Here is a 13,241-nt window from a genome sequence, read left to right as displayed (position 1 = left end):
GCTGTGATCAAGTGTGACAACAAAGCAGCAATATATATTGCAGCTAATCTAGTTCACCATGAAAGAACACAATTCTCTATCTTTACGTGAATACCCCCAATATTTGTCAAACTTGGGTTTCATTGGCATGGCTATAATTCCTATAAGTGTATAATCTCTATCACCAAGAATCATCCACTGATCAACAGCATGAGAAATGTAAAAGAAAGTGTTCTTATTAGTTACATTTAAAGAACCACAAAACAGCATCAATCAAAACCTCAGATTACGCCAATACCCTGGTTATACAAGTAAATTATCATGGCACGTTCATGACTTGGATGGACTGCAACATATCAGAAACAGCAATAACAAGGTCGCCTGTTTTAATCATTCCCCTGGCTTTCAGCAAAGAAAATGTTTTGTTTAGATTACTCTCCATATCATCTGAGAAGTTCAAACGGAACGGTATTAGACCCCACTGAAGGTTAAGCCGACGCCTTACTGATGTTGTGCTGGTGAATGCAAAGATTGGGCAGTCTGGTCTGCAACGTGACAACAGAGACGCCATATGCCCTGTTTTCGTGTATACAAATACAGCATCTACCTCCAAATTATTCGCTGCAAAATTCACATTAAACTATCAAAATAATAAATTCCTTAAACAGAACAAAGATGTAAGATGCATGCATCTGTAAAATGAGAAATTGCTACAGCCTACAGCAGTATGCTGCGGAATTGTTAGATTTCTGCAAATACACCATTAACAAGGATTAGCAGCGTAAGAAGCACATATTCAAGGCTACAAGTTAACCCATACTATAAAGTATAAACCACCAACAATGGCTCAAATTTAACCCGAGAGTAATAAGATCTTCAAATACAAGATATATCCTACAGCCCAAGAAAATATGATTAATAAAATCATTTCATACATGCTCAGTTTGTCAAGCACAACCCTTAAAGTTTGTCACGGAACGTTAAACTTCCCATGGCACATTTTATTGCTTGTCATTGATAGTAACTTGGAAATTGCAAATATTTATCAATTCCATAAGATAGGCTGAAATTACAAAGGAATGATTCATTTTAAAGAACCACAAAGTAATGGCCCTTTGTTTTGAATAACCTAACATGAATAGTGTTACTTTATCAATTCCATAAGATAGGCTGAAATTACAAAGGAATGATTCATTTTAAAGAACCACAAAGTAATGGCCCTTTGTTTTGAATAACCTAACACGAATAGTGTTACTTTTGCAAATAAACAGCAACTATAGTCCAGTTTATCCACTTGCTAAGACAGCATACTCCCATAGTGTAGCTTCATTACTAACCGGAATTCTGTTGGTTCTTAGATTATGTAAGTCAAGCCCCCTAAACCCACTAATTAATTTGTGTAGTTCAATAAAGCAACTAAGCTCAAGGAAGTGAAGTCACAGAGTCTCAATTATGTTAAATCACAAAACTGAAAAGGCCGAATACATCAATATATAGTCTCAGGTATCCAAAGGCTCCATTAAAAATCCTAGTCCTACTAGAACGCTTAATCATAAGCTTAATCATGGGTGAACTCCAAAAGGAATTATAAATGTACAGATGCTGGCAACTCCAGTTAGTTATACGCAATAGATAACTAACTATGAAATAAAATGCAACTTAGACACCCCTACTTGTTAACTGAATTTTGAAAACATCATAATGACTACACATGTTCTTGCTAAACTAAAGTAGCAAAATAAGAAGCCAATTGCCACATAATATCTCATCTCCATGTGAAATCTGATAGGATGTAGCCATCTTACAGCTAGCATTCTTATCAAGTTATCAGCGTAATCACACTGGATAGAAAACTCAGATTTTGTTTCATACTAGACTAGACAAACTCTGAGAGTTTAGACTCCACTAACCACAAGGGTAAGCCGACTCTAAGGGCCCTAAATTGAAGGTGTTCAGTATCTTGCCTAAGATTCAAACTAGTATTTGATAAACTTGTAAGAAATCTTGCCAAACGAGGGGTTTTTTCAAGCACTTAATGAGAATAAAGGGAAACCAACTCCAGGTTGTACGGTTAAAAACCAAACTCAATATGCTCGACTGTCTCAAAATTACGTAGAAAACATGGCTTAGATAGACACAATAATCCAACGGCAAGTGACAGAGACTTCTTAATAACTTATAACTCCTAAAAGAATTATAAATAGAGAACAACTAAAAACCAATCGCTTATAAATTTATCCCCCAGCTAAAAGTTGTTGGGTCATGTTGGCTAAGAAATAAAGTTGCTGCTTTGTGATCGACACTAATCTATTGTTATCAGAACTAACTAAAGAACTGAATTAATTAATAGGCCAAGTAATGAAGTATAAAATGAAGCTCCATGTTTCGCTGCTGCTTTTTAACGGCACCAAAAAAGAACCCCACCAGAATGTAGCTAATTACTCTCACACCAAAATTGTAAACCTGAACTTTGCTACTGGCTATAATTACTGTTATGGCCTTTCAAACCTATTGCGGCTGTCAAACAAGGTAGAAGATAGTAGGGCCTAACAGGTGACCAATAGTTCCAGGTCATGGCATCTCCTCTTACAGCTTCATAACTCTTCATAAAGATGCTTGTAAGTGCTGCTGCTACTGTTCTATTTTGAGCAACGGCTGACAGCCTGACACTTGGTGCAACCCTTTGCAAATGCGTTTTTGCTAGCTTTACAAAATAATTACCAAGTACTAAGGGTATAAATAAACCACCTATTAAGTGTACAAAATTGTCTAAAGCAACTAGAATTGATTCTGTTCCTATCTTTGATGCATATAGGTAGTCCTAGGTAGATTTAACCAAATGATGCATAAGTTATGCTCTTGCATCACAAATTAATTCAGACATCTAGAGAAGCTTAAGAGTTGGGGAGCTAGAAGAAGGTACAGTAGAATCAAAGTATATGCTTCTATCTTACTCGAGCTGCCCGAGTTTTTTTTAAAAAGTTCTTGACCACAATAATAGCTAAATCATAATTCATTAACTAAATAATGGTAGAAAGCAGCTGACCAGGACAAAAGCAAATGACAAAATAAGGTTGTTGCATACATAATTTTCCTTACCCATCTTTGTAGCACAGTTACATATTTCTTCTGAGATGCAATCGTAGAAGGAGGACGCTACTCCATTCAGCTCCATGACTTCATAGCTTTTCTCGTCCCTCCACCATTTTTCAATCCTCAGGCTAACACTTCTCAAAACAGCCAATGACTTCTCTGGGTATTGTCCCATGGCTGACTCACCTGAGAGCATTAAAGCATCTGCTCTTTGTCTGACAGCTTCTGAGACATCAGCTACTTCAGCTCTGGTAGGTGTAGGGTACTCAATCATTGACTCTAATAGCTGAGAAGCAACTATAACAGGCTTATTTAAATGTCTGCAGAGTTGAACTATCTTCTGTTGGACTGAGGGAACTTGCTCAAGAGGTATCTGGGCACCAAGATCTCCCCTCGCAACCATAGCACCATCTGATGCTTGAATGATCTCTTCTAAATTCTTTAGTGAGTCAATGCTTTCTATCTTTGCAATGAGAGCAACATCACTGCATTAAAACGTCAAATATGTATCATATATGAGTAAGCAAGGTGCACCTGAAAGGGTAAACTCGCTTGGAGCATGTTTTAAAATGTCAATAAACATTCAATGCCTAGGCAGATAATTATCCGTTTCTAACTTGCCAGACCGGCACTTATCTTTGCTGTAATGAAGGATTACATAACACCCAATATAGCCAATACATGACCAATACGTTCCATATGACAGACATGAAAAATCATACCCGTGTCAACCATGAGTCCATAATTATTTGCACAACACCACAACAAAGTATACTTACACAATACACAATCGTGCCAACCACAACCACAATCTAAAACTCTGACTTAGAGTGACAACAGATAATACTTCCGGAAACCTTCCCACTAGAAGAATTTGCAATGCCTTTAAACACCTTGTTTGGATCTAATTAAGATAAGTTGAGATCTACAATTCATGACTTCGGCAAGGAGAACAGAGAACGGATAGCAATTAGTGATGTAACAATGACATTATATAAGTGAATCTCCCATCAAATATGTTCCGAAATAATGCAAAACCTTTTGTCATATTCTGGATTATAAACTGAAATATCACCGATGTATACTGCCAAAAATTGCAAAAAAGCCACAACCCCATACAATTACCAGCTATCACTTCGGAGAGGTAAGGGAGAAAGAAGTAAGCAAGCTAAAAACAACAAAAGACAGGCATCAAAGGCGCAAGAACCAAGATTAACAAGGTTACATGAGGGGGATATTAAGGTACAAGTTGATTTGAGTAAATTAAAAAGTAAATCACAGAACCGATTCAAAAATTAAACATAAACAGTAAATTTAACTACGGAACCATGCTTCAGGTTTTTGCTGAACACCTTTTTCTCAGTAAAGACGAGTACTTCCGCTTTTATTTTGGCTAAATCATTGCCATCTAGAAACAAGCATAGGAATACAGGTTATCTACCCGCTGTCCTCTACGGTTTTTGCCAAACTGAAATCTGACAACGATGGGGTTTTTTTAGTTTCTTCAAAACTCCCCCCATCTGATATTTCTAAATTCTAATGCAATGCAATACAAGTATCAATGTTAGAAAAAAAATATTCTTAAAGACTATAGGGTAGAGACTAGAGAGAATAAAATAATATTTGACCATACTTGGAGAAATCATAATCTAGAATAAAAAGCCAATAAATGTACGCATGACGTAAATATGTGCATCAGTGCCCACCTTTCCCGAGAACGCGCTGCAATATAGCTTTTCAAGTGATTGATTACTTCAGCAGACTTGACAAACGATATTGCAATGAAATCAACACCCTCTGCGATTCCAAAATCAATGTCCAACCAATCCTGAAGAGGTAAGTATCCCAACAGAGTCATATTTGAAAGGACATTCTATATTCAAAGAAAGCAACTATCATATTCACATTCGGTTGAAGTGGTACATCGCCAGCCTTGTTAATTGAAAATTGGACCCTTTAACTTTTAATTAATTAGATCCCTTTACATTTATTCATGGTGAAACTATGCCCCAATCTAATATTTCGGTGAAATTCTCAACAAGATAGTGGACTGGCTAATTTAATGCAACATTTTTTGTCCATTTATTCCCTCTATCCCATATTAGTTTGGACATTTTCCTTTTTCATCTCCACCAATATGGTTTGAACATTTACTATTCCCACCAACTTTATGATTTCATACTTCTAATGTTGAACCAACTATCTCCTTTCACACCTACTTTTCTGTTAAAACTCACTTACACCCATCACATGTACCTCGTTTTGTATTGCCTTTACCAAAAAAACATGTACCTCGTTATAAAAAGTACTTAATAGATAAGCCAATTACAACTTATTTTCTAAAACTATGTGCCCTAATAAGTGTTCCAACTATTGTGGGATAGATCGAGTACTTTCTTATAAACATATGAATAGACACTTTTCCTAACTGAATGAAAATAACATTAGAAATAAGAATAAAATGTAGTTCAATATTAACATGTATGTATTTCCCTCTTAATGTAATTGATATATTTAGTATAAACTCTAGACATACCTATGATCAAACTTTCGGTGCCAAAAACAAATGGAGTTCTCATTTTTATTTACATATGTAAGGATACAAGCAACAAGCCTCTGTTTCTCAAGGAACAACCTACTCAACATACATGATATTAAGAAAGAAAAGTAAAGAAAAGAAAAATAAAAATAACAACAGCAGTTTGAGATTAGGGTGAGTGTAGGGGAGGGGATTAGAATTAAGAAAAGTGGACAGATAACATCCGGAATACACCAACGCATGCACCAACAACAAATAACCCTAAAGGGTACAAAATACATCATAAAACTCTAAAAAGAATATTGCTTCTGCTGATAATGTCCTCACATAGTTGCACCACTTGTAAATCCTTTATATACAATGATTATCAAGGAAAACAAATCAAACAGACGTTGGAAAATATAAACACAATTCTGCAGGAAAAAATAAAACGATGAAAGGAAGCAACTCTAACCTTGGCAGATATTGTTGGAAGCATGGCATTGCGTTCACGTACGACTTTCCCCTCCCGCCAGAAAGTCAGGTTAGCTCGTGGGAGCAATAATCCCGAGTCTGTACATAAACACTTCACATCGGGACCGATCTTCTCAATGACCTCGAACCTTACCATTCCCCCATCTATAACAACCTCATCCCCAACCCTCATATCTGCATCCAGTAAATGTAAGTCAAATTCTTAATCGCCTAACAATCTCCATCATAAGCATCCTCTTTGCCCAAGAACTAATGTAGAATTTACCATGTGTAATACTATACTCCCAGGAAAAATAAAAAAAGAAAAAGAAAAATAACATCAATTGGAAATAACAGCGGCTCTAACATAATTCAGAATCAACACGATACGTCATAAGCACTTAGATCATACACATGTTTAGAATTATTACCCTCGGCAAAGCCATCATAATTCACTGTAATGGTGCGTTGGGGCCGTGGGGCATCAAAATTTCGGACGGTAAAAGTCCAGATCTCTCCATCCTGAGCCAAGAGAAGAGATGAAATGTAACAGCAGAAATTATGATACTTACATAGTACATATTACTTTTGGAATGATTCAGAAAATCCAAGTGCTCGTGTGAGAAACAAATATTGAATTCCTTAAGCATCTCAATTAAAGAAATTATTTTCATAATGTTTTCTATTGAGTTCCTTTCTTAATGTTAAGATCCTTCTTAAAGGAACTCCCTTCACAAACTGGCAGAAAGGAAACCAATAACATAAATATATTAGTGATTCATGGCTTTATAAGGATCATGTAGAGCTCCTCAAAAACAGAGTCAAGTATATGATGAAACAGTTAAGTATGTAATGAATCAAGTAATTTCAAGATTATTTTGAAGAACTTAGGGATCAAAAGAAGAAAATTAGAGGAAGAGCAGGAAGGTTTTGATTATATTTCTGGAAAATCAAAATAAAAGGAAACTAAAGGACAATTCAACTTGCAAGAGGTGGATTCTCTGCCAAGTAACTTTTCTCACAGCAATTCACAATGTCTCATACATTCCCCCTTTCCCTTTATTTAATTACTGGTTCACCTCACATCAGCTCTTATACTTATGACACGACTTAATACAATTCCAAAAATATTCTCTCTGTAGCACTGTAACAAACTTCATTATGGAATGCCCATATTGCCCTTCTTCCTCCTAGCGTACGTCTTAAGGACAGGCGGAAGCTTTGCCAACTACTGATGCAAAACTTCAAAAAACTGCTCATGCACCTCCTAACACAAGTACCTTCTATTCCTTTTTTCCAAGCTTGTCATTTGCACAAGTTCGAAAGTTAGTAATTGTGCAACCCTATAATTAAGGAGCACCTTAAAATCAAATGACCAGAAGATAAGCAAGGAAATGAGACATGGACTCTATCCATAATCTTGAACAACTACTTCCTGCGATTACAGAAACGATGAGCCAATCTCTCACAAAATCAATCTTAAAGAGACACCTTGTAACCTTAAGGACAAGTTAGCTTTATTCAATTACAAGCATGAGCTTAACTACTGCTCACACTCACACACATCTCAGTTTTCTGAGAACTAGAGAAACAAATTTGAGGATGCTTAAGAATAAAATTCGGAAAACACAAGCTTTGCATAATGTAAAAATCCGAGTTTACAAGGATGGGTGTCCCTGATTGCCTAATTCCCTATTAAAAAAGAACGGTTTAAAACTTTTAGACCTACAAAAAACATAGAGAAATATCCTAAATCCTAATAAGTGCAATAAAAAATTGAAATGCAAAAGGCAAGCTACTTGTAATTAAATGAGACTTTAGCTAGCTGCCTTTTCTTTTGAATCATTTAGAGTTATTTTTTCATGATTATTGCAGTATCTAGCATATGACTCTTGAATTTCACACCTTTGCGACTTTGCGAGTTGGATCACAACTTTTCACTCTTACAGTTGCACAAGACAGGCTATAAACCTAGATTTACAACTAATAAAGTATGGTCTTCACTAATCATGGCTTAATCAGTTCTAACTTATAAGTTAAACCATACTTAAGTAGCTAACCCTTCGCCAACTTATGACATGCTCTCCCCATCTCCCGCCTGCTAGTCAAGAACAGTATGCCCCAGTATATCCCAATAACAGTCCTTCCAAAACTGATTCTGTTCTGATTTTAGCCCATGCTGCTGTTTTAAACCAACAGTATATAGTTACCTCCATCCAACGACTCCATAATATTTTTTCATTACAATTATATATTAAGGTAATGTTCTTCTCACTCCAGATTTTGAGCTGTAAGTTAGGTCACCGAATTCTCCAGCAGAACGGAAGATAGAGATCAGAGGGCTCCTGCTACTGTTTTGTTGCTGCTGCATTTCTATCCTGCCCTCAACTTCATCTCATATTATGTGTGTCAGGAAATAATACATTGAGGCCTCTGGTGCTTTGAAACAAGCTATAAAAGAAAAACATAGCCCTATTCAGTGGTGGTACTAGAAACTGCTCAGTTGAAGGTTCTTTTTATTAGCCCTGGACCCTTACTAGACCGAAAAAAAATCTGATATGTTTTTTTTATTTTTTTTAAAGAAGTTAAAAGCAAGTAAACGCAATCTTATAATTCACTTGTTTTTTAAGTAGCACCATTTTAGTTTTCACGCTTGCCATTGCCAATGCGGCAATGCCAAAGAGAGGGTATAAAGCAATAGGATATTAACAATGCGTTGTTACAGGGCACTCTACATGAGGAGGTTTACATGTCCCAACCACCCGGTTTCATTGATCCTAGATTTCCCACTCATGTTTGCAAACTCAAGAAAGCTATTTAAGGTCTCAAACAAGCACACCGTGCTTGGTACAATGAGTTGACAAATTTTCTGGTTGGCCATGGATTTAAACGTTGTGTGTCTGATACTTCCTTTTTTATTCTCCATCATGCTACCCTTTATTTAATTGTGTACGTCGATGATATCATTGTTACTGGTCCTAACCCATCTCATCTGCAGCAGTGTATTCAGTCTCTGGCCAACAGATTCTCCCCCGAGGACCTTGGTGATCTCTCTTACTTCCTTGGTGTTGAAGTTATGCCCACCCCGGATGGTCTATTTCTCAGTCAACAATAATATAGTATTGACCTTCTTGAATGTATGGGTATGCTAGACACAAAAGTCAGCCCCTACTCCCATGCTACACAACTCCTCACCTTAAATTCAGGTACACCATTATGCATCGTCCGACCTCCGATCATTGGGCGGCTCTAAACGCCTACTACGATATCTCAATGGCACATTAGATAAAGGCATCAACATATATTGGGAATCTCCTTCCATTCTTCACGCATATTCAGATGCTAATTGGGCAGGGGATAGGGGTGATTATACATCCACCATGGGTCATGTGATCTTCCTTGGTCGCAACCCCATCACCTAGTGCTCCAAGAAACAAAAGTCCATTTCCTCAGCTGAAGCTGAGTATCGTGATTGTCTCTTCCACTACTGTCGAACTTATCGTGATTGTCTCTTCCACTACTGTCGAACTTATGGGTTCAGAATTTGTTCATTAAAATGGGGATACGCTCAACTCATACTCTAGTTATCTATTGTGATAATCTTAGTGCTACATATCTCAGTGCAAATCCTGTATTTCAAAACCAAGGCTTGACACTCTACTTAACAAGATCAGACTATTGGAACCACCGTCCGTCTTGAGGGGGCATATGGAAAATAATATCAAAGTCAACACTTGATATTATCTTCTCCTACAATTACGTATATAATTGATCTCCAATTATCTTAGATTAGTATATAATCCTTGATTGCTACACAATTACCTTAGTCTTGTAAGTAATATTATATCACATAATAGTATCTTTATTTCTCCTAATTTAGTGTAGGCAATACGTTTTTTATGTTTCTACTACGACGAGTTCCACGGGAGTTTGCATGGGTACCTCGATGGGCAGCATCCCTCCCATTTTTCCATTCCCAAGGCTCGAACCCGAGACCTTGGTTAAGGAGCAAGAGGCCCTTAGCCACCCATGTCAACCTCAATTGGTATTAGTGTAGGCAATATGTGTATATGCTGTACTAAATAACTATTGTAAACTTTATCATTCAATACAAGCTTTCATTCACTTTCACAAGCAGACCTATCAATTTGTAGCAATAATTTTAACAAGGTGCCAAAATGGACACAATTAATATATTCATCTACAAATGAGTACATCACCCATCCGATATGGCATTGAAATAGTCCATGATTCCACGGCCATAAGAGGCTTTTAAACATAATCAAATTAATGCAAGTTTTGAACAAAATTGATTGATATAAAGTAGCTAAAGTGAGTGATTAAGAAGTGCAATCAGCAAGTTATAAAATAGTAGTAATTAAAAAAAATAGAAAGGTATAGAAACCTCAGCTTTGACAGACGATTCGCCACCAAGATCACCCATATGAATCTCACTACCTTGGGTATCCATCATAATTGCAACAGCAAAACCCTTATCCTCATTAAGCTTCCTGACCCTGTCAATAACACATTTATGCCATTCTCGCGTGCCGTGACACATATTGATCCTTGCCACATTCATCCCACCAACAGCAAGAGCCTCCAGCTCATCGAACCCACATGTGGCTGGCCCAATTGTACATACCAGCTTCGTGCGTCTTGTGCTCCTGAACCCATTCTCCTTTAATTCGGCTTCTGTGACGGTATCTACATCAATACCCGATACAGCCACATCCGAAGAAGAACAATACGATTCTGGTATGAGAGCTGAGTTCGACGGTGGCAACGACGACGACGATGAGGCTGCTTTGATGGATGTTTTTTTGAGGAGAGATAGTGGGAGTGTGATGTTGCCCAGATTGGAGTGTGGGGCAAAGAGGAGTTTTGTGGAGGAGGAGAAGGTGAGATTGGTGGCGGGAGAAGTGGAGATGAATTGGAGAGGAGTTGACATTGTTTATGATCGACTTTGGAATTAGGAGACAGAGAGAGAGACTGGGAGTGAGGATTGAGGATTGAGGATTGAGGATTGAGGATTGATTGAGGATTGAGGATTGAGGATTGAGGGACAAGCTGGTGAGTGTATGAGTATGGGGAAAACTTTGGAGTTGTCGCGCGACGGACACCCATGTCCCAACAACGTCAACAAAATGAAAACTTGGGAATTGTCGACTCATACAATTTTTAACGGCTAACTAGCTTCGCCACGTGTCCTGCTCTTTCCGACAACTTGTATCTACCAATATTACAATCAACAACTTTTGTGTGAGACTGTTTAACATAAGCGTTAAAAAATATCTTATTGATGGGAAGTCTTAAGGATGCGCGTGCTGAACGTCAGAACAAAAAAAATCACTAAACTGGTGTAAAATAAATAAAATACTTATGATATAGATACAAATTTACACTTATGATTGAATAGTTATAATTTTTAAACAAATTCAAAACTTCTAAAATCATACGTAAAACTCAAACAAAATTAACTAAAACTCAAAAACACGTAATTAAAATGTCTAAAATCTTAACTAAAACTTCTGAAACCTTAACTAAAACTCAAAAATCATAACTAAAACTTCTGAAATCTTCACTAAAACTCAAAAGTACGTAACTAAAAAATCTGAAACCATAACTATAACTCAGAAAATCAACTAAAACACATAAAATCTTAACTAAAACTCGTAAAATCTTACCTAAAACTATTGAAATCATAAATATAATTTATGAAATTGTAACTAAGACTCAAAAAATCTTAGCTATTTACTTTAGATGATTAAAATTATTCTCTAACATTTTTATTTTCAATTTGTTTATAGTACTAAATAAATTAGTGTAAAACATAACTAAAATTAATAAAATCTTAACTAATCGATTAAAAATAGTTATAGTATAAACGAATCACATAAACAAACTTTTTACTAACTAAAACAAGATAATTCTTAACTAAACCTGAGAAAATCTTAACCGAAACCCATAAAAGCATAACTACACAATTGAAAGTTATAACTAAAACTTCTGAAATTTTAACTAAAACTTCTAAAATCTTAATTTAAGCTCGGAAATTTTTAACTAAACTCGGCAAAATTTTAACTAAAACTCATAAATTTTAAATAAAACTTACTCCCTCCGTCCCGGAATACTTGACCTGTTTTCCTTATCGGGTCGTCCCTTAATACTTGACCTGTTTCTAAAAATGGAAATATTCTAACAATATTATATTATTTCTCACTCCACCTCTATTAACCCACCTACCCCCTACTCCATACAAAAAATAATTAAAAATTCAACCCCTACTCTCTCCCAACCCTACCTTTTAACACATTTCCCACTAACTACATTAAAATAATACCCCACTATCAACTACTACCTATTAAATTAAATAAGTCAATTCAAGTCCCTTAAACTCTGTGCCGGTCAAATCGGGTCGAGTATTCCGGGACGGAGGGAGTATAAAGCTTAGAAGTGGATCTAAACTAAAACTAAGAAAATTTTAACTGAAACTTCTAATATCATAATTAAAACTCAGAAAATCAAAACTAAAACTTCTGAAATCACAAATAAAACTTAGAAAATCTTAACCGAAACTCAAAAACACATAACTAAAACTCGGAAATCTTAACTCTAACTACAAAAATCTTAACTAAAACTTAGAAAATTATACTCCCTTCGTATTTATTTAAGAGATACACTTGCCATTTTTAGTAACTTATCAACCCCACCATCTAATTAAATAATCTATCTTATATATCCTATGTCCCACAACCCTATTAAACAAATTATTTCAGAATTACACCCACCCCCCTCCCCACCCCTCTAAAATATGGTCCCACTTGTTTTACTTATTAAAATATCTACCCACTTGTTTTATTACTTTATTTCATTTAATTTTTCTTCTTAATAATCGTGCCCTACCAAATGTATCCCTTAAATAAATACGGAGGGGGTAACTAACTTCTGACATCATGACTAAAACTCAGAAAACCATAACTAAACCTCTTCTGCAGCTAAAAAGATTAACAGGGGAGAATCTGGAGTCGTCAAAGAGGGGCGGACCGAGGATGAAATCGCACTCAACAAATCCTTAGCAGCAATGTCAATCACCTTCGACGACTCAGATTCAGTATACGCACAACAGGAGCATCACGACAGATTGGTAATATCACTCCCAATAGGCAACGCCCTA

The 13,241-nt window shown here is 36.2% G+C and overlaps 1 protein-coding gene across 1 annotated transcript; it reads right to left on the bottom strand.

Moving 5' to 3' along the window:
* Nucleotides 1–65: 65 nt before the first annotated feature.
* On the bottom strand, nucleotides 66–11,207 carry LOC110788809 (pyruvate kinase isozyme A, chloroplastic). Its single transcript, XM_021993445.2, has 6 exons — nucleotides 10,470–11,207; nucleotides 6,496–6,586; nucleotides 6,066–6,259; nucleotides 4,779–4,900; nucleotides 3,079–3,557; nucleotides 66–600 (listed from the first exon to the last, which is right to left on the bottom strand). The coding sequence occupies exons 1-6, from the start codon at nucleotides 11,013–11,015 to the stop codon at nucleotides 299–301; spliced, it is 1,734 nt and encodes a 577-aa protein (XP_021849137.1). The 5' UTR covers nucleotides 11,016–11,207; the 3' UTR covers nucleotides 66–298.
* Between the last annotated feature and the right edge of the window lie 2,034 nt (nucleotides 11,208–13,241).

The sequence above is a fragment of the Spinacia oleracea genome, chromosome 3 (assembly GCF_020520425.1).
Source record: "Spinacia oleracea cultivar Varoflay chromosome 3, BTI_SOV_V1, whole genome shotgun sequence".
NCBI classification, from domain to species: domain Eukaryota; kingdom Viridiplantae; phylum Streptophyta; class Magnoliopsida; order Caryophyllales; family Amaranthaceae; genus Spinacia; species Spinacia oleracea.
Note: the sequence above shows the minus strand (reverse complement) of the source record. Positions and strands in the feature narration are given on the sequence as shown.